This window comes from Lissotriton vulgaris, chromosome 11, assembly GCF_964263255.1.
Source record: "Lissotriton vulgaris chromosome 11, aLisVul1.2, whole genome shotgun sequence".
Lineage (NCBI taxonomy): Eukaryota > Metazoa > Chordata > Amphibia > Caudata > Salamandridae > Lissotriton > Lissotriton vulgaris.
The window spans coordinates 100,530,889-100,553,079 of NC_141699.1; the positions used below are offsets into that span (position 1 = coordinate 100,530,889).

Sequence of the window (22,191 nt, forward strand, 5' to 3'; positions counted from 1 at the left end):
CCTTTTTATAAAAACAAAATGTAACTACTGCAAAAAAAAATTATTTTATGCAAACAAATTTAAATACTGCATAAATAATTTTAACAACAAATACTTTATATGTAGCTTTTTATGTACATAAGAAAACTATAGCATAAAGCAAAAAACATTGCCATTTACAATAATAATAGCTCAAACTTAAATAATGCGAGACCTATTGCATTGCAAATGCTTGTTTTTAACTCCCTGTTCTCTTCTCCTGTGCTAATCTGTTGCTCTCTTCCACCCCACCTCCTTCTTTAAATCCATGTTCTCTTCACCTGTGCTGATCTGCTGTCCACTTCCACCACCTCCTTCTCTAACTCCCTGTTTTCTTCTCCCATGCTGCTGCACGCCACACACTGCTGCACGCCACACACTGCTGCACGCCACACACTGCTGCACGCCACACACTGCTGCACGCCACACACTGCTGCACGCCACTCACTGCTGCACGCCACTTACTGCTGCACGCCACTCACTGCTGCACGCCACTCACTGCTGCACGCCACTCACTGCTGCACGCCACTCACTGCTGCACGCCACACACTGCTGCACGCCACACACTGCTGCACGCCACACACTGCTGCACGCCACACACTGCTGCACGCCACACACTGCTTCACACTGCTGAGCGCCACACTGCATGCACACTGCTGCTTACTCACACTGCTGCATTACTCACACTGCTGCATTACTCACACTGCTGCACGCCTCACACTGCTGCACGCCTCACACTGCTGCACGCCTCGCACTGCTGCACGCCTCACACTGCTGCACGCCTCACACTGCTGCACGCCTCACACTGCTGCACGCCTCAAACAAACATCTTTTACTTGCAAAATTTGTTTTCTTTTTTGCAAACTGTAAATCAAAGTCACAAACACATATTTTATGTACATACCCATTTCATAACTAAGATTTTCAAAAAAGATGCAAAATACATACATCAATATTTATTAACTACTTCTTCAACAACCATTATCTATCATTTAACTTTTTAATACACCTACGCATTATATGTGATTGTATTTCAGTATAATTGCAATTCCATAACTAGCACTAACATTGCCATTTTCAATGCCAACTGCTCAAACTTTAATAATGCGAGACCTATTGCATTTCCAAAGCTTGTTTTAATGTGTCATGGTCTTTCCTTCAGTTGTCCTTTGAAAACGCTGCAGAAATGTGAAGTGGCCTTGGAGAAGCTAAAGAATGATATGGCAGTGGTGAGTTAGCAATATTCTTTTAGCTTGATTTAAATTGACAGTTGATACCAACCGCATTAAAAATAAAATAGGCAAATTTGCCACGGTATTCAGCTGCGCATATACATTGTAATTGAGTGCTCAGTGGGCAGGAGGACCGCATAAGGCCAGCGCTACTGGTTCGTGGAGTACAAACGATCTAAAGGTCAATAACAGCCAGCAATGGTGCGTATTGTATCCATAAATGCCGCCCACAGCGTTCATACCCTCTCATCCATGAAGCCTCACTGGATATGTGTGAATAGGTTAGGATGCCTGAGCCCCAACAGAGACTGATATGAATGTATGCCTTTTTTCCCTATTTCATGTCTATTCCGGGACATATACATCTCAATAAGGGGGTTGAAGGTCAATCTGTTGATCCAAAAACCTGTCAGTAGACCCCCTATGTCCTGTAATCTGACCTACGCTAACTGGAGATATGCCTAGATCTCTGCTCTTACAGCATGTTGCAAGGTCACACATCCTAGCTGTCAACTTTGGCAGTGGATGTTTTAATTAGAGCATTGCCTGCTTGGCCATCAAGAACACTTGTGTTGCAAGTTTCTTGACTCTTTTGGGCCTCAGCACTTCCTAGTAACAGTGGGGGAGTCAGTATTATCTCTCCCTTCAAAATAGCCATCAATGTAGCTACCAGGCTGTTTAACACTTAAACCTAGTAATCCTAACTCCGGTTTGGCCAGGGACACGCTGCATGACCATAGATGCTGTGGAGCCACTTCACGGATGGGAGCCGCATAAAGGACAGTAATGACATTCTGTTGAACCCTTCGTAAGATCAATAAGCAGGAAACTGGGTTTAAAACTTCTTTTGTAAATCAGAATGCGTATCTGAAGATACAGGTACAATAGAGGTTGAAATTGACTTACTGTGTGCAAGCAAAACCAAACATACAAAATGTCTGCTCAAATTGTTTGAATCAGAAGAACTTGTATATGAAGCCCTGAAGACGTTTTCGTGATGAAACATGTTTGCTACATTTGCATTAAAGAAAAGAAAAATTATTTTTAAGAACACAGAAATGTATGAATAAAGACATTTCTATTGGGCAAATCTATGAACTCTGTGCATCGTACTTTGAAATGTTGTTCTGGACCACAGAAAACGTATAATTTGCACAAGGAAAAGGTTAGCTTTTCCTAAAGGGAGGTGAAAGAGCCTGGCTCTCCAGGTCCTTGCACCACTATAGTCTTTTGTAACTTGCTACCCACAAAGTGATAGGTGCGATAAGGAATTGGCTCAGCCTCTTTATGTAAATGATCTAATCCTAACTCGGGCGCAGTTTTGTTATGTGGTCTAGCATTTAGCAAATGAACATTTCTAGTGTTACCGACCCTTGTTGATGATGTTTATATCGCACCAGCAATTGTCCTCCACATAAGTGTTGGCTATTGTCCATAGCCCTAAACCAATTGGACATCCCTTAAACAGTTTTTAGGTCTTGCGTGCATTGCAGGGCAGAGCCCTGCTCCGCCTCCACGAGAGATTATGTAGGAGAGGACTTTCAGAAGAGGGCTTTAAGCCCCGCCCCTCATTCCCATTGGCCGGCGTCACCGTTTATGGTAAACGGTGGCCTGCCATTGGAAATTAGGGTTTTCTGTTCATGCCCTTTGTCTCGAAGCCGGGCTGGCTCACCTGGTTTGTGTCTGTCGGGAAGACATTTCTTAGCTTGTTTATTTAGCAAGCTGATAAGAAATGTCTTCACAAGAGAGCGTGAAGGTGAATGCACCAGGTATTCTGCAACCACGCTGGCTTCACGCCTGCTGCATGCTCCAGTCAGCTCTCTCATTGGTCTGTCGGCGTCACTGAAACAGATGCAAGGGGGGTCGTCAGCTGGTGGCGATCACTAGGCTTGTTTCCTTTTAGTTTCTGAGCCGGTGCTGCAGACTTTTTTGGAGACACTTGCTGTATAATGTAACCGATTTATTTATTTATTTATTTATTTATTTTTAAGGTTTTATATAGCGCGAACAAGATCCTTGCAGATATCAGAGCGCTTTACAGAAACAGGAGGTGGGGTAGACAAACTTTTGGAGACATTATAATATTCGGTAGTGAGAGGGTTGCAAGGTAGGATAGCAATCGCATAAGAGTATACACACTAATAACAATCAGGAAACAAAAAATAGGAGCCGTGCAGTGTCTTTGCTCCCGTGGCGATCGAATAAGATTTTAGCACCCTAGCGGGTGTTGGTAGAGCAATCAGGTCATAGTATAAACCCTAGTAAACAAACTGGAAACCAATAATATAGAGTCCGTGCAATGGCTTTGATCCAGTAGCAATCAAACAAGAGTATAACACAGATAAACACTCAGGTAGCCGATAATATAGGGGCCGTGTAATGTCAATGTTCCAGTAACAATAGTGTTCAGGTAAACTTAGCCATAAGGATGGCTTTTACCTCTTTCTTGAAGAGAACAGTGGAGGGGATAAGCCTAGTTTCTGGCGGGAGTGCATTCCAGATCCTAGGTGCCATTCCTGAGAAGGAGCGTTTGTATGTTTTTTCCTTCCGGAATCTACGAGGTTTCAGGAGGAGGTTTTTTGTGCTTCTGTTGGATCTTGAGCCTCCTGATACAGTCAGCTTGTTAGTGAGGTAGTTGGGTGACTTGTGGTGTACGGCAGAGTGTGTCATACAGGCAATTTTCAGCTGTACTCTGGCTTCAAAAGGCAGCCAGTTCAGGGCTTTTAAGTCAGGGGATATATGCGAGTGTTTTCTTGAGCCAGTGATGAGTCTCGCGGCTGCGTTCAGCGAGGCTCTTAGTGGTGCCGTTGTTGTTCGGGGCAGCCCGCTGAGAGCCACAATTCCATAGTCTATGCGAGGAATGACTAGGGCTTGTACAGCAGTTTGGAAGTCCTTGGGTGGTAGGAAGGGTTTGAGTTTTCTCAGAGTGTTGATTTGGAAGTTGGCTCCTTTAGTTGCTTTGCTAATATGCTGCTGCATGTTGAGATTGGAGTCAAGTGTGATGCCAAGGGATTTCGCAGAGTCCACGATGGTGGGTTGGACATTGAGTGCGGTTAGATGAGTGAGCCAGGTTTGGGTGATGGCCTTTTTCGCCGGAGGTGAGATCAGAAGGAACTCAGTTTTCAGCGCATTTAGTTTGAGGTGATTATCGGCCAGCCATGCTTGGGTGTTTCTTAGTGTGGCATTCAAAAGCTTGATGTCTTCCGGTGATTGTAGCTTGAGGTAGAGTTGAGTGTCATCGGCGTACATATGGAAGTGTACATTTGATGCTTGAAGCAGGGTAGTGAGTGGCTCCATGACGAGGTTGAACAATGTGGGGGATAGGGAGGAACCTTGAGGGACGCCAAGTGTTACGGGCACAGGTGAGGACAGTGCGTTGTTGATCTTGAACTTCTGAGACCTGTTGTGTAGAAAGGACGTGAACCATTTGAGAACAGTCCCGGATATGCCCATTCTGGTATTTAAGAGCTCCAGTAGATTCTCGTGTTTGACCGTATCGAATGCTGAGGAGAGATCAAGAAGGATGAGGAGGCAGGACTCATTGTGATCAAGGATTTGGAGGGCAGATTGGCTATAAAGGGGCGCGCGGTAGTATGTTTTTTTGACACAGCTTTAAGAGACACTTCCTGGTACAGTCTGTTTTGCGGGGTGACAGTGGTATTTTGACATTGCTCGAAGCTCCCACACGTGCTCTGATACACATCCTGTTCTTATAGAGGCGGCAGCAAATTTCTGCCATAGGTTGCTTTCCTCAAAACAGGCAACATACTGGCGATTTATTACTGGATGTACGAAAATCTTGTTCTTTTGTTTGCATGTGGTTTCATCTCGGAAATTGCCTGTATGTTGGTTCCTGTGTTTTCTGCTTCCCTTCCCCCTCTCTGCAGCTGATAGATCAAGGCAAGCATGCTTATCTCATGTTTCTCTCGTCGCATCAAACAGCTCGCCTGCACACTGAAAGGTTTTTTGTTTGTGTGTGGGGTGTAGAAGCAAATCTCCATGTTTTTGAAGCCACATTTTCGCAATGGGGAGGTTGTCTCCATCCTCTTGTGTTGATTGTTTTGGGATGATCACACGAAAAGAGGTGGGACATTAGTAACTATATTCATTGTACGACCTTCCTTTTGAAATGGAAAATATTTGGGCCAGTGGTTCCTGGGTCTTAGCTGACCGCGGAAACGCACTATATCGTCAGCGATTATGCTTGCATCTCTTAAAACACAAGTCCTGAATTTTCAGTATCCCTGAAAGCTTGTTCAGTCTGGTCTGAGAATTTCCTGTCACCTCTGGATTCTGCACGGCTTTTCCGCAGACGCTTCCTCAATGGTCTTCACCTCTTGTTGTTGTATGGTATTCGCTTCTCTGAGCAGGGTCTTTTTGGGCCTCCCTCTCGCCCATTACTACTGTTCTGTACTTAGCTCACTGCTAGAGATTCTCTCACCGGTCTCATCCTATTTTGCCATTCTTCATTTATCTGCACTATTGTTCGAGGACCTTTGCTTGATATTGCCGCTATTTTGATCCATCACCATCCATCATAACCTTTTATCCTTTACCTTTCATCATTCAACCCATGGTTGAATACCCTATCACTACATATTTCTACTCCAGTATTTTGATCGGAGTCGCTGTGTGATTTGCAGTCTGTTCCGTTCTAACTTAACTCTTTCTGACTGAAGTCTGACTAACAAGTTGGTTGGGATTGTGTACTTTTGATCAACATTTGATTACATGCAGGCCGTAAACCAGCAAACTAGATTTAAGATAATTATTTTGTTTTGCGCTTTAACTTTCACAATATGCCCTATAGTTTTGGTTTCAGAGGATTCAACTTACCTTGTCACTTATAAAAAGTGGGTGCTTTCTCTGAGACGCTGGTTATTGTTTATTTTTTCAACTTTACCATAAGTTTTAAAAAATTTCTTTTGTCTACCTGCTGGTTTATAACGGACTAGCAGCCCGTCCCGACGTTGTCCGGGAGCAATCATGGCTCAGGGCCCCGCCCGTCCTGACATTGTGTAACCTGCCCAAGTCACTGCTCACATCACTTTTTCCTACTGTAATGCCCCGTTTGGTACCTGCCCACGTCACTGGTCACGTCACTTTTTCGTCCTGTAATGGCCCGTTTGCTACCCGCTCCACTTTCTAAGCTTTTGTCACCTGCACACGTTTCTTTTTCCTCCGGTTAACCTGCCCACGTCCCTGCCCACGTCACTTTTTCCTCCCTGTAATGCCCCGTTTCACTTTTTCATCCTGTAATTGCCCGTTTGCTCCGCGCTCCACTTTGTACGCTTTTGTCACCTGCACACATTTATTTTTCCTCGTGTTAACCTGCCCACGTTACTTTTTCCTGCACACGTTTGTTTTTCCTCCGGTACCTGTGGCTCGCTCGCCGCTCTTCCCTCACGTTTGCTTTGCTGACTGGTAACTTGGGGCCCTACCTCATCCACCGCTGACCGCTCCTTCCCGCCGCCGCTCCTCACTGTCTGCCCGCCGATCCTCACCACCTGTCCGCCGGTCATGTCCGCTGCTCCCCTGATCTCCGCCGCTCCTCGTCACTGCTCCTCCCCGCGCTGATCTCCACCGCTCCTCCCCGCGCTGTTCGCCGCCGCTCCTGTACACCGCTCCTCGCGCGTACGCCGCTCCTGATGTCAGCACGCACATCGCGGCCGGCGCGACTTTGAAGGGACTACTTTTTTTTGTAACTTATATTTTTTAATAACGTATTTATTTTTAATTTATATAGCCTATGTCCATCTGCAAACCCTGAGGATTACAACATATCATGGGCGGAGATAATTCAGTGCTTATGACTTTAATGAGTATACCCCTGGAAGAGAACTAGGATTACAGGTAAGTAACTAATCCTTCTCTGGCTCCTCCCTGTTTGGCACCCATACATATTAGGAAATGGGCAGAATGAAGGCAGAGCTCAATACCCTCAAAGCTGTCGGCGTGGAGAAGGAGGAGTTCAAGCGTCTATACAGGCCCACCCAGCGCAATGGATACGCACTACGTTTTCGTGTGTTTCCAAAGTACATTCCTCCAAAAATATCTCGTCCTCACCAGTTAAAGTTGCTGCGGCAGGAAGTGGTAACCCTTCTACGAAAAAAGGCCATAGAAGAGGTTCCTTCCGGCCAGCGAGGGAAGGGAGTTTATTCCAGGTACTTTCTTGTGCCCAAAAGAGATCAGATGCACAAGTTCAGACCTATCCTGGACCTTCGCTTGCTGTACAGAGTCATCATGAAGGAGAAGTTTCGCATGTTGGCCCTTCATCAAATATGTCCACACCTGCAGGCAGGAGATTATATGTGTTTGGTGGACCTCCAAGATGCGTACTTCCATATACCTATCGCTCCACGTCATCGCTGGTATCTGCGGTTTGTAGTCGGCGACAAACACTATCAGTACAAGGTCTTACCCTTTGGACTGAAATCTGCCCCACGAGTCTTTACCAAGTGCATGGCAGTGGTGGCAGCAGCCTTACACAGAAGAGGTTTGTTAGTCTACCCTTACTTAGACTTGGACAAATCAAAGCGCAAAATTCTGGTGCACAATGAATAATTTAGGTAAAACCCACGTGCAGGGCATCAATTCCCACCTAACAGAGGAAACTTCGGCAGGCCACCTCCACGATCACTTTAACCCAAGAGGGGAAAGCTCAGGTACGGCACAAACGGGTCAGGACAGCCTGACAAGCTGAGCACCCATGGAAACATCAGCAGGAGGTCAACAAGAGAACTGCACTTCAAGATTTTGCAGAATAAAAACCGAGTAGCCAAAAGTAGGCCAGAGGGGGCACCGGGCCCCAACGGTATCCCCCCCAATATTGTTTAAAACTGACCCGAACTACTGGGCGGCTGCATTATTACAAGTGTTCAATTCCATAGAATAAGGGGCTGGCATCCCAGACTCCTGGAAAGGCTCCATAATATCCCTAATCTATAAGAAGGGAGATACGAATAAACCTACTAGCTACAGACTTGTAGCCTTAATTGATGTCGAGGCAAAATACTATGCCGGTCTCCTTTTGGACGAACTTACAGTATGGGCAAATGAAACATCCCTCATTCCTATCAATCAGACCGGCTTCTCCAAAGGCACTGAGACCATCACAAATCTACTTACCCTGACGCTATTGATGGATGGTGCCAAAGCAGCAAATCTCCCCTTATTTTTCTGCTTCATCGATTATTCTGCTGCTTTCGACAGCATAAGCAGGCAGAAGCTGTGGGCTAAACTAGCAAAGATGGAAATTGCAGCAGCAGTATTAAAATAGATAATCCACTTACACACCAACACTTGGGTTCAAATAAAACTAGGAACCGGAGAATATCTGTCAAGGAGAATATCAACATCTAGCGGATTGAAGTAGGGCTGCGTCATGGCCCCCACGCTTTTTAACCTGTTTATGGCAGACCTTTCTACAGAATTAAACAACAGCACTTCTCATGCACCGAGGTTAGGCGGGCTGCCACTCTCTAACTCACTGTATGCTGACGACGTCCTCCTAATAAGCCGAACTCCAATTGGGCTTAAGCACTTGCTAAATACTACTGCCAATCATGCTACATCTAATGGTTTAACCATCAACCTAGATGAGTCAAAAATCATGCGGTTGAACCCGAAAAAGAATACTACCGGGTTTCATTGGAACCTGGCAGGTGCACCCATGGAAGTCGTGTCAGAATACAAATATCTAGGGATAATACTGGAAGAGAAAGGTACCTTCAAGCCACAAAAAGAAGCCAAAAAAACGGAAAGGAAATACCATAGCGGTAGCTCTAAAATCTCTGAAACACAAAACTGCCGGGCCAAGCTTTTATCTCTTACTACAAGTACTACAAGCAAAGCTAATTCCAGCTATTACATACGGAAGCGAATGCCTCCGGGTAAAAGATGAAGAGACTTTGGAACAAATTGTGCTAAGAGCTGCAAGAATAATCTTTAGCCTACCAAATTATGTGTCTCCCGCGCAAATCAGGCTGGAGCTTGGCCTACAGTCACAAAAAATAGCTCGCAACGCAGCTTATGTGAAATGCTGGTTTAGGATCAGAAGCTCCGATAACTGCTCACTGAATTTCAACCTATGGAAAGAGATCGACTCAAGCAGAGCTTGCATCCCAAGGGTTTACCGGACCACATCGATAAACCGCCTAGGCCTGAAGGAACTCTGGGCAACTATGGGAACGCAGAATAGTTTTAACTCTTTGGTAAACAAGACAGTAAAAAATCTATCCGTACTTGAAGACAAAGAAAAGCTCAGGAGAAGGTCCCATGGCTGGTGCGTGCTGCAGAGCTACACAACACCTGGCCCTCAAGACTACCTGCGTGCGGGCTTCAGTAGGAGGCTAAAAGAGAAAGAGTGCCGCCTCTGAGCAGAAGCTGAAAAGAGCATCATGCATCTACTATGCATGTGCCACGGTCTGGACCTAGAACAACGCTTGTTATTGAAATTTATCTTTAACACCAAGAGGATAAGAGCCTGCAGGCAAGCAGTGAAGGCTTGCTTTGGTGGAGGAGACATACAGCCGACATGCCGGTTTGTACAATTTATGGGGGCGGCAGAAGAGAAAATGAATCCTGGAACACCATAAAACAGGTCTAAATTAGGGGCTTACCCTGTCTGGTCCCGAGAATGGCCTCTTCTTTTTTTAAATCTGGGAAATGCCTGACATAATACAGCTCTCCTTCGTCGCCTGAAAACGACGGGGCTATGGAAAGGCCCAAGGCCCAAGGTCAAGAAAGACCAGTAATAACTATATCATAACAATTGAAATAAACCTGATATATGCAACTATTAATTCTGTGACTTTCAAATAAAAAAAGTAATTCTTAATTTTTTTTAATCTAGGCTTTTATATCTCAACTTTTGGACTAAGGATTGACTAAAGCACACTTGTTGATATAGACACTCTGTTGGAGGAAGGCTCATCTAAGCTGAAAAGGAAAACTTGGCCATGCCAATTTCTCCCATATCTCTTCTTATCTTTATTGTTTGTGCAATAATGATGATTTTAGTGTACTATTTTAGTTTGAATTTGTTTGGACTTGAGCAATCTCCTTTTTGTAAAGGTTTTTATTAACTTGTACAATAAATATTTACTTACTTACTTAGACGATTGGCTCCTCAAAGGGTCTTCATGTAAACCTGGAGAAGTCTGTGCAACAGCCCACCCAGGCGATCCATTGTTTGGGATCGCCTCTGGAAGTGTGTTTCCTTCAGAGGAGAGACTTTCTTCAATGCAGCAGAAGTGCAAGGCTCTGCTTCAGACAGATCGCCCAGCAGTCCGACACGTGGCATCTCTGCTGGGGTCAATGTCCTCCTGTACATTTCTCATCCCCAACGCCAGGCTGAGAATGAGACCATTGCAACAAGATCTAGAAGACAAGTGGGACCAAGCAACGGATCACTGGGAGGATCGGATTCTGCTCTCCCAAGCAGCAAAATCATCCATCATGTGGTGGACTTGGACGCAGAATCTGTTGGTGGGAGTCTCTTTCCATCAGCCAGTTCCAGTGCAATTGTTGATAACTGATGCATATCTGCAAGGATGGGGGGCACACATGGGGTGCCTTCAAATGCAGGGCTAGTGGTCCACGAAAGAACAGTCCTACCACATAAACATGTTGGAGCTACGAGCCGTCCATCTTGCTCTGAAAGCTTTCTTGCCGCCCATCACGTCCAACTCGGCCCTGATCCAAACAGACAACACGACCACCGTGTATTATCTAAACAAGCAGGGTGGTACACACTTTCGCCCTCTCTCCCTGGAGGCTCAAGCGATCTGACACTAGCTTCTGGCTTGGAACCGCTCCAGCTGGCTTGTTTACGTAAAAAGTTTCTTCTACGACTTGGGCCTGGAGAAATACTATCTGTCTCGCCCTACCATCGCCGAAGTTTCTAAAACCACTCCAAAGAAGATCTGTATGTCACATCTGGAAGAGCTAAGATTAAACATGGACATTGGAAAGAGCTCAGTCCAGCATATTTTGAATATCCAGACCACCTCTTGCATCCAGCCTTATTTAAAATTCAAGATGAGTAATTATGACAAACTATTATTGACCTGTTTTAGGCTCAATATTTTTCACAGACGAGTGTCATTTCCCCATGTTAATGACTGGTCTAGGAATCTCTCAGCATGTCCGTGTGACGATGTTTCTTCCCAGTCCACGATACATACTGTGCTATTCTGTAAATTTTATATAGAGCAGAGAAAAACTTGGATAATTCCAATTTTAAAAATGATGGGTCTATGTACCTGCCGTCCAGCCTTTTTAGCTCTCCAACTGGCTGAGGGACGAGTCCTACACAAAAAATGTTGCCTGCTTTTTGAGATTCTGTGTTCGGCACAGAGCAAATCTTGGCTAATAGTATTTTCTACTTTTTTAAAGAATTTGGCTCTATGCAAGATAACTGATGAACTAGGAAATGGAAATTGGAACTATAGATAAGAAAAGTGATTAATTGGAAATTTTAATAGTATTATACATTGTTTTAACATTTTAATTTTTTTATCATGATCTGTAATAACCATATTGTTGTTGTTGTATTTAAATGAACTTTTATGGTTTTCTTTGAATTTGGAAACCGAATAAAGTATTTGAATGAATGAACCTCTCCACTAGTGGCAGTGCACCTTCCGGGAGAGCAGAACGTCCAAGCAGACACGCTCAGTCGGCACTTCAAAGAACAGTCAGACTGGGTGCTGCACGACGAGCTGGTGGCAGATATTTTCCAACAGTGGGGTCATCCATCAATAGATTTGTTTGCAGACGACAAAAACAAACAAGCACTGGCGTTGCCAATAGGTCTCGCAGTAGGAAAGTTGGAGCTATTGGTTTTGTAAATTACATTTTATATTTGTTATGTGATTTACAATGCCAATACTTTTAACTTTAGCAAATGTGACACTTTTAGCATTTGTAATGCCACATGTTTTGTATTGACGTGACTTAGATGTATTGATATTACAAATAACAATGGCTTTTAATTTTTTTAAATAATTAATATGTAAATAAAAGTGATTGTAATTTATAATGGCAATGGTCCGAAGTAGATAAAATAGTGGCAAAATAGAACAAGTAATGTTACAAAAGGTGAAAAACAAAGGAAGCTTTTTTAACATATACATTTTGTTTTAAAGAGCAGCGAATTGGTAGGATGATGTTGTTTGTGTGGCTTACATCTGTTTAGGCTTATGCTGGGACACACCAGTTTGCAATGTTGCTAGTGTTTTAAAGCATTGTAAAATACTCCGGTGAGGAACGCCTTTGGGTGAGGCTGTGTGTGTGATAGAAGCTGTGTAAGCGTAGTGTGCGACATACAAGGGGGAGTGAGCCTGTAGCAATTTGGTTATTAGCACAGAAAAAGCATTGTGAAAAAGTGTAATCTATTCTGCAAAGCTTGGTGTAGTATAACAGAAAAGCACTTGCTGGCGCCAGTGAGGCAGCATTTCATTGTACTTCGCAACAAAGCCTCTTTAAGATGCACATCATCTTTTAAACACCCAAGAAGAAAAGCACTTGCTGGCGCCAGCGAGGCGCCACTTCATTGTACCTACCAACAAAGCCTGTTTAACATGCACAGCGGTTTTTAACACCTATGAAGTTATTAAAGTTAGCGAGTAAGTATATGTGTATGCCCTGAAGCTTTTTTAGCGTGAGCTGCCACACACGACACGGGGCGCATAAAGCTCTCTTATCGCAATAGACGTTGCGCGCGTGTCCCTGATACTTTGCAATACAGCTAGCTTCCTACTTTTTTAAGCACCCAGCGACTTGATAAATAACTTTATTTGCCAGGCTTGTTTTCGATATAAGTGAAAGGCAATTGCTGACGCTGTATGCGCTGTATAAAAGGAGGCAAATTACCAAACATTGTTTGCAAGGCTTGTTTTTATATAACTGAAAAGCAGTTGCTTTCACAGTATAACCTGTAGGCTTTGTTTCAAAGGAGGCAAAGTTACTACGTTTGTTCAAAAGGCTTTTTTTTATATAGGTGAAAAGCAGTTGCTTGTTTGCAAGGCTTGTTTTTATATAACTGAAAAGCAGTTGCTTTCACAGTATAACCTGTAGGCTCTGTTTCAAAGGAGGCAAAGTTACTAAGTTTGTTCAAAAGGCTTGTTTCCGTTTAAAGTGAACAGCAGTTGCTGGCGCCAGAGAGGTGCCACTTCATTGTAGTCACACGCTGTAAATCTTGCAAAGCCAGGTGGCCACGCACGAGTAAGAACGAAACTGAAATGTAAAGCGAAATTAAACAAGAGAAAATAATAGCAGCTTTATGTGATTTCCCTCATGAGCGAGGAGGGGGTGCGAGGGATGAGTGAGGATGGGGTAGCAGGGGAGGGAACATGGCCTGGGGGAAGCTGGCTGGGGAGGGGGAGAAGAAATGCAAGTAAGGCTGTGTGCGGGGAGACAGAGGGGAGGTGCTGGAGCTGGGGAACAGATGGCCGTGAAAGTTTATGGCCCAAAAGCGCGTGCCTGTGGCCACGTGAACTCGAAGAAAACCGCACCAAAAAACCCGTGGTTTCACGAGTATTTTGAGCACTTGAATTCTCGCTCCGCTCAATGCGCATGCGCATTGATAGGTCGCGAGACCGAAAAATGCCACGCCTTCGCATCCATATTCCACCGTCCAGGGACAAGGGGGAATGCACTTTTGATGGATTGGTCAGAGACATTTGCTTATGCCTTTCCTCCTCTGTCTCTGATCCCGTAGTGTCCAAGCTCATCAGATCCAACATGAAGATGATTCTGATAGCTCCAGACTGGCCACAATAGTGTTGGTACCCGGACCTTCTGCAGTTGTCGGTACTACCCCACAGGAGACTGCCTTACAGAGCGGACCTGCTGACCAAGATGGACGGGAGGATTCTCCATCCCTTGGCAGAATCGCTCCTGAGGTCCTACAATAAGGACACTTGAATCTGCCGCAGGACTGCATGCATATTCTGAAAGAGGCTAAGAGACCTTCCACAGGAGCGTTGTACGCTTTTAAGTGGGAGAGATTCTACATATGGTGTGTTGAAAATCATTTTGACCCTACGAAGGAGGAGGAAGAAGTCATTCTTCCTTACCTTCTGTATTTAGCTAAAGCGGATTTTAAATATGCCTCAATCGGGTTTCATTTGTCAGCCATTATGGCATACAGAAAATCACCCACCAACCACCTTTTTTCCAAATACAGGTGGTTAAGGATTTCCTACAGGGGTTGAAGGAAGTGTATCCCCCGGTTCGAACGCGTTCTCCTCCCTGAGAATTGAATCTGGTGCTGTCTAGATTAATGGGCCCTCCTTTTGAGCCCATTCATAAAGCCACGTTGCAGCACCTGACGTGGAAGGCCGCATTTCTGGTAGCGATACCATCAGCACGCAGAGTAAGTGAAATCCAAGCGCTGTGTACAAAAGAACCATATGCTGTGTTTCACCACAATAGGGTAGTGTTAAGGGCTCGCCCTGCTTTTTTACCAAAGGTTCTATCTGATTTCCATATTAATCAGTCAATCTCCCTACCGTCCTTCCTTCCAAATCCTGCAACTCCTGCGGAGCGGTCGCTACACTCCTTGGACCTCAAAAGAGTGCTTAAATTCTATTTGGAGTGTACTAAGGGCATAAGGAAATCGGATCAATTGTTTCTGAATTATGGTGCCATGAGAAGGTTTCCCAGCCTCCAAGAGATCCATTTCAAGATGGATAGTGTCCTGTATAAAATTGGCCTACCAGTTGGCACATAAACCCCTTTTGTTGTCTCCTAAAGCACACTTCACTAGGGGAAAAGAGGCCACAGTAGCTTTCTTGCATGATGTTCCAATGTCAGAAATTTGCAAGGCAGCAACCTGGAGATCGGTTCCCACGTTCACAAGGCATTATTGTCTAGAATCCGATTCCAGGGCGAATACTCGAGTGGACCAGGCCTCCTTGAGGAATCTATTCGTACAGTCTTTTACCTATCCAGGCTTAGTTATCTGAGCTGGTTGGTTAATTTACCGTTGTTTCCTTTGCCCGCATGGGGATGAGGTGAGGCTCGCTATTCTATTCTAGTCCTTATGACTATTGATGCGGATCTCCTTGGAAGACACGGATTAGTTACTTACCTGTAATCCTAGTTCTCTTCCAGGGGTATCCTCAAAGTCATAAGCAACCCTCCCGCCTCCCTGGGCAAAGGTTCATTGTGTTTTTAATATGGTTAATGTCACCTCTTTGTGTTATGGCTTTTTGAGTCACCGGAAAGAACAACTGACCTAACTATCACCCCTGAGGCATGATGGGAAGCTGGGGGTCATGACTGCCTTAAAGGCACGGTGCCAGTTTATCCCTATTGCAATGAGTTAGCTTTTCAGCCTTTTTAGGCTCTGTTTCTGCAATGCAGCCTGGGAGCTGTATATGCTTTCAGTCCTATCTGAGAGTTTGTGCTGATTGCCAAACAGTTTTAAAACCTGTCCTGCTATTGTTTTTCCCTATTTCTAATGTATTCTTTTATGATATAATGGGAGTCCTTCCAGCATTATTCAGCTCTCGTGTGTGTGTGTGTGTAAGGCTGCATTTGCATTTTTATTATACATATATATATATCTGCTCGGAGCTTGCCGACGATATAGGAATGAGGAGCCGACCCAAAATTGCAAGTGAGCAATTAGTAATTATTATTAGTGAAGCTTGCCCTGCCAGTATATATAATATATATATATATGTATATGTATATATATATATATATGTATATATATATATATATATTACCTACTGGCGGTCGCCAGTAGGTATATATAGTTAGAATTTTCAAAAATCCCATAGGAAAAAAATCCTATGTCGAATAACTTTCGCGTTTGTGGACAGAATTGGCTGAAATTTTCAGGAAAATGGCACACATTGTTTCTGAGCAGCCCCTGAAAATTTGGGGGGGTTTCGTCAAGGGGGGGCCGAGAAAAAAGGGGGGTCCCAAAACGCATTTTCCATAGGGCGGTTGGACTCACTTTTAGCTCGAACGGCTGAATGGATTTACACGAAACTTGGCAAAATTGTAGATATGGTTTGCCCGACGTGCCTTTGCTATGTCTCAATATATGTGCTCCAGAGGATTTTGAGAAATTAACGTTTTAAAAAACAGATATATCTGTGACAGCGCTCCGGTTCGCGTACCTGACGCGTAACGGAACTTCGCGAAGCGAAGCTGATTGGCTCTCCGGTGTCTGTCAACATTCTAAACAGTCCGGACCGGCCGCCATCTTGTCTCTCGGTAGGATCGAGAGACAAGAGGAGGAGAAAAACAAAGGGGGAATTTAATGAAAGGGGGCAAGGTAGACCCCTCTTGACCCCCTAGGAATGATGTTGGGGTTATTAAAGGGTCCCGTGGGGCAAATAAAAAAAAATTGATTTTTCGCGGTAGAAGCGCTTCCCGGTACGCGAACTGGGTCGCTCACCGGTAGCGTAACGGGAGTTCACCATTTTGTGTTTCGTTTTAATTAAATCACAAGATGGAGGAAAAACAATGTGGGAAATGGGTATAAGGGGGCACAGGAGACGTATCCTGACCCCCTAGGTTTTCTGAGGGTGGCTGAGGAGGCTCATATATTTTGATACATGTCTTACAGCGGCTGCGCGTGAGCGGAATTTTTTTTTGCTGCGTGACGTCTGTTAACGTTCGATTCGAAGGAAATCAGGAAGTGTTGACCGCCATTTTGTCACTGCGAGTAAATATATTGTTCATTTCAAAGCGTTGCAACATGGAAAAGGGAGAAGGTAGAGATTGTCTTGCTGCGTAGTTTTTCTCAGGGTGTGCAGTAAGGCCCCGGTTATGCTTATACTCACGCTGGGGTCTTCGAACACTTTAGCAAATGATGATCCAAGCTGAGGCAAAGGAGGGTGTCAGTCGGGGGGGGGGGGGGGGGGGGGGGAGCAATGGTGCAGTTTTCACTTCCATGTCTATGTGTTAAAATCTGGTTTGCGATGTAAACCTAATCGGCGCCACCTTGTCCCCACTCAGGCATGTACGCTCTAGCAAGCAGCAGCCATTTTGAAAGCGCTATGGCCCCTCTGCCACTTGCTGGTCCCCAGTGCGTCTCCCTGACGCTACGAACACCCCCCTTCTCAGACCACCCCCGCTTTCTCTGTGGAAAATTAATCCATATTGATAAACATTGTCTGCGCCATTTTGCCTTTTTTTCAATGCCACACTTTTGTCGTGCACGGCAGCCATTTTAGATGCCTTGACCAGACCCACTCTCTGCACGCCGCCGATCCTCAGCACGGCTCCCCACCTTCGCAAGCATCTCCCCCACGTACTGGTCACCCCCGCTCTCTCCCTCATGCATGGGCCATAAACCTCCCCCCATCTGCGCTGCTCTTCCCTGAGAATCACACCCCGTGCCCGCCCGACACCTCCCTTTCACCCTATTCACTACCGCACCCTCTGACACTCCTCTTCCTCTGTGTCCGATTGTCCAGGCCGGTCCCAGGCTATCACCTAGCCCTGCGGATGTAGTTTATGGCCCCAACTGTAAAGAATCACCCCTCTTCAAAGGAGTTATAATAGATCAAGGCCCCCACCCCATGAGATCCGTCACACCACACGCATTCCGGGAATCGGCGGAATGTCCTGCTGTTCCTACTATCTGATAACGATCCTGTATTGTGATTGGGGAGGGGATTCTCACTGTAAGGGTGTGTGGGACCGAGCCTGAAGCGGAAGATTCCAGGGATGCCTTTCTGTACATCAAAGTCTTCACAAGAATGTGTCACATGTAATAAAGCAATAAACCTGTGTATAAGAGGCTAGGCCTCGGAGATGTGGTCAGAGCACCTCCCGAAGACATTCTGTCTGCGTGTCCGAAATGACAGGCTCTCCTCATGAGAAATAAACCCTGTTCTTGCGTTCCAGCCTCCAGCGCCTGTCTCTTTATTTGGTAACTATTTGCTATGGGAAATTAGAGGCGTCCTTGCGCCAACAGCCTGGGCATTCGACAGTAACTGGCTGCTTTTCCTCAATTGGCGTCCCAACGTGGGGCCCATCAGCGACATGTGGGTTCAGTAAGAGAGGTCCTGATGACTGGGTGAACATCTAAACGATTAGAGTATACCTGCCTGGACAGGACCCTCGTCTGGCTGCCGATCGAGTGAACTTCACCGATTCTGAACGGACCTCTCTTGAGTGACCTGCTGTCCTGACTGGGACCCCACAGGAGTGCTGTGGTAAAACTGGAGTAAGAGGACGATCGGGCGCTGGAAGGGGAAGGCGAAGAACTGTCCTCGTGGTCCGGGTAAGGTTAAGTAGGACGTTTTATACGTCTGATTGGCAGGATGGTTTTATCCACCTGATTGACTATTTGATTGATTGTTTGTATCGGAATTGTTTGAAAATACTAGTATTATTCGATTGATTGGTTCGTTTAGCCTTGGTCGCTATTTGATACATTGGTCCTCTTTGGAGATTCTCTGTCTACAAACGGAGAGGAATACGAAGATTCTCTCTTCCTTTGCAGGTAATGAAGGGTAGGTAACGCGGACCTTTGTCCCCCGTTGTAACCCATCGTGCCTATCTCTTTCTCACCATTTGATTGTTTGATTGTCCGAACACTGGTTGTTTGATATTAGTTCTTTGGAGGTATTCTCTGCTTACAAATAACGTGGAATAGAGATATTCCGTCTAGTCTTGGCAAGCAGTGAAAAGATAGGTAGTGCGGACCCTTGTCCCCCCTTTTGTAATCTGTCATGCCTATCTTCTCCCCACTGATTGGTAATTGGTTCTACCCGGACCATTTATTAGAGGTAGCTCGTCCGGCCCCACCGGAGGGCACCCCTAATAAAGAGGACATACATATAAAATACGGATTAGCCACGGTACCATCCTAGCAAATTATGGCAAAATGAAAGGAATCGAACAAAATCAGTAGGCCACTGATAGGATCCTTTCTGACCCTGCTAAAACAAGAAACACCAGGAAATAGCCCTCCGCAAAAAGTATGAAACCAGGGGGAGGAGCCAAGCTCGCGGTCGGGATGGCCATGAGGTAGTTAGGCTCCGCCGCCTTCGCTGCCTAAGCATGCCTGCCCTACCACCCACCCCGCCCAATAACCGACAAACCCTATACAAATGAAAGTCTGCTGATACCCACTATCGGCGTCACCAGATTGGACTAGATCACGCACAATTGGACTATGTCTTTTTCTGGTTATACAGTAACATCTTTGTGCTCGTTGCCACATTACAAATATATAGCACTCCAACAAAGTAGTAGGATTATAACACTTTAATAACTTATAAATGTATACAACGCTCCAACAAAGTAAACACGTTAAAAAAAAACATTTTAAACAACTATTTACATGGCAGCTTGCTGCAACATCCATCTCAAAGCATTCATCGTCCGCTTGACACTGTCCCTGCCCCTCCCTCCCCGGAGTAGCAACAATGGGCTGCTTTGGGCTGTCTTTTAGTCGGCTTTGGGCTATAAAAAGCCTACAAAATCCGTCGGCCTTTGAGGCGGCGTCAGTAGCGGACCGTTGTGCGGACGGCACCGAGGTGGTATCCAGCAAGTTGCCGCACTGGTCTGGCCATCCTACAATGCTGCGCCGAAAGACAGCGTGGGGCGCCCCGGGGGGGGGGGGGGGGGCGGGCGCGAATGGGCCTCCCCAGGTGGAGGCTCCTCAGCTGCAGTGGGGCGCCCCTTGGCGTTTCACCCGCCATCCACCTGAGTTGCGCCCGCTCTTGCAGCACAGTGCCTCACCCGCCATCCAGCTGAGTTGCGCCCGCTCTTGCGGCTACAGCGTCTCGCCCACCATCCAGCTGATTTGCGCCACTCTTGCGGTGCAGCGATAGGCGGCTGCCATAGGACTCTCAAAATGGCGGCCGGCTCTTCGGATTTGGGCCTGGTCCACTAAAATGGCCCTGGGACACCTTGGAACTCGGACGCTTGCCTGCTAGGGCATGGGCCCCATTCCCGAAAGCGTCCCCTCAGCCTTGAAGATTCTACAAAAGTCACCGGGCCCCCGACTTCCGCAGGCTTCCGGTGGGGAGCGGCTGCCATGATTGCTTGCGGAATGGCCACGACGGAGTCACGAGATGGTGGTGCTCTCATGCTGACGCCAGCTTCAGTCTGAAACATCCAGAAACACTGTAGACTACCAATTCGATCAGTTCCGGTGGAGCCCCAACGTGACCCGGTAGGGAAGAACTTGCCCTCCTCTCTTTTGACTGATGGTTCTTGTTGCCTATCTCTTCTGTTGTCATTTAACGGAACCTTTTTTGACTGCCGAAAGGGGTTCTGGTCCGACCGCTGGTTGGTGGAGACATTTTGACTATATCCTGGACCTGCCCGGCCTCACCCAAAATGGCGCCGGTATAAATGGGACTCGCAACTCCTTGTTGTGTACTGGTTGCCCAGCCTTGATATCACGAGATACGTATGCAGTTTTGAAGCACATGGCGGGCCGGGGACGAGTACTGATTGAACATTTGGACATCCCTATTAATAAGTTCTGATGTGTTATTGATTACTGTACTATTGAAAGTTCGAATTAAAATCACCCATGGTACTTGCCCGTAAATGTATATCTAGATAATTTTATTGTAACTGGCCCTGTCGTACTTTAATTATAAAATTTACATCCACCGATTCCGCAACTGTTAGACACCTTAGTTCTTGCAACCTAATGGCCCGCCCGTTACGTTCTTCTACAGTGTAAATGTCCCCTCATCATATACGATTCCAGTTTGCTCCGTGGCCGGCCCACGTGGTGATAGGCCCGTATTTGTATACTGACATTTTCACAATAAAGGTTTTTAAAACAAAACATGGTAGTAGTACCTAGATTGGTAAAGTTTTGAATAATAGCCACTGTTTTCGAATCAGTAAAAGGCAAGTGAAATAAAGCAGCCCGATTACATGACGGTTAAAAGGTATAATACGCAGGAATGCTGTAAAGATAAATGGTCAAGGGCTGTTGTGTTTTCCACTTCTGCAACATAAAGTGATCGATAAGAATCCGATATTCAGGCCTATCAGCGACTAAGACAGCAGGCCGAGCCTCTTTTGCTCAACGGCTCCCTCATGGGACGAAGAAACGCCCTTTTTCTCGAAATAGGAATATTTTACTTGCAGGACAGTTGTAAATTTCCCGGGAAAATACATTAGCCTGGAACATTGTTAGTGATAAACTGTAAATGCATCTGGGTCCTTTGCTTTACAAGTCAGAGTGAGAAAACAAAAGGTGGGGCTTTCATCATTTGGGGAAAAAAAAATGTTCTAAACCAATGAAAAGTGTTATTTTTAGGTCATATGACCAAGCCTTCCATCATTAGGAAACCAAAAGTAAAATGAACTAATGAAAAGTTTTATAAACAAGTCACATGACCTGTTATGCTTACGTTACGCGCTCCGCGCCGCTCCGCGCGCCGGATCGCTTCCGGGGCGCTGCGCTTCGCGCCTCGGTTCGCGTTCCGGAGCGCTTCCGGGTGCGCTAACGCGGTGCGTCATAAGACGCATTACGCAGTAACGTGATACGTCGCGCTTACGCGACGCGTCACAATGTTGATTTCTAACGCGGTAGTTGCGCTAACGGAACGTTTACTGGTTTGCGGACCGGATCGTGGAACAAAATTAAGCTAACGGGAAGCTGCCCAGTTCGCGGACCGGCAGCGAAACAAAAAAAATAATAAAAAAATATATATATTACAAAAATATAAAATATATTTTTGAATTAGAATAAGAATACATTTTACAGCTTTTGATATTTGATATTAAAAAACCATTGAAATTCACTGAAAAAACCATAGGTTATAGACCATATATAGTTAGGGATTAGCATTTACAAAACCTTGAAAATTCACTGAAAAAACCATAGATTATAGACCATATATAGTTAGGGATTAGCATTTACAAAACCTTATTTTACTCGCACAAAACCATTGAAATTCGCATATATAGTTAGTTGCACTAACTATAT

At 45.4% G+C, this 22,191-nt stretch overlaps 1 protein-coding gene across 2 annotated transcripts in view; it reads left to right on the forward strand.

Moving 5' to 3' along the window:
• The window catches only part of MED15 (mediator complex subunit 15), a 782,088-nt gene that overhangs the window by 525,769 nt on the left and 234,128 nt on the right, over nt 1-22,191 (forward strand). For both annotated transcript variants that reach the window (XM_086942779.1, XM_086942780.1), the window contains exon 13: nt 1,181-1,247. In XM_086942779.1, the coding sequence (XP_086798905.1) occupies nt 1,181-1,247 (67 nt within the window). The remainder of the gene's footprint in view (nt 1-1,180; nt 1,248-22,191) is intronic.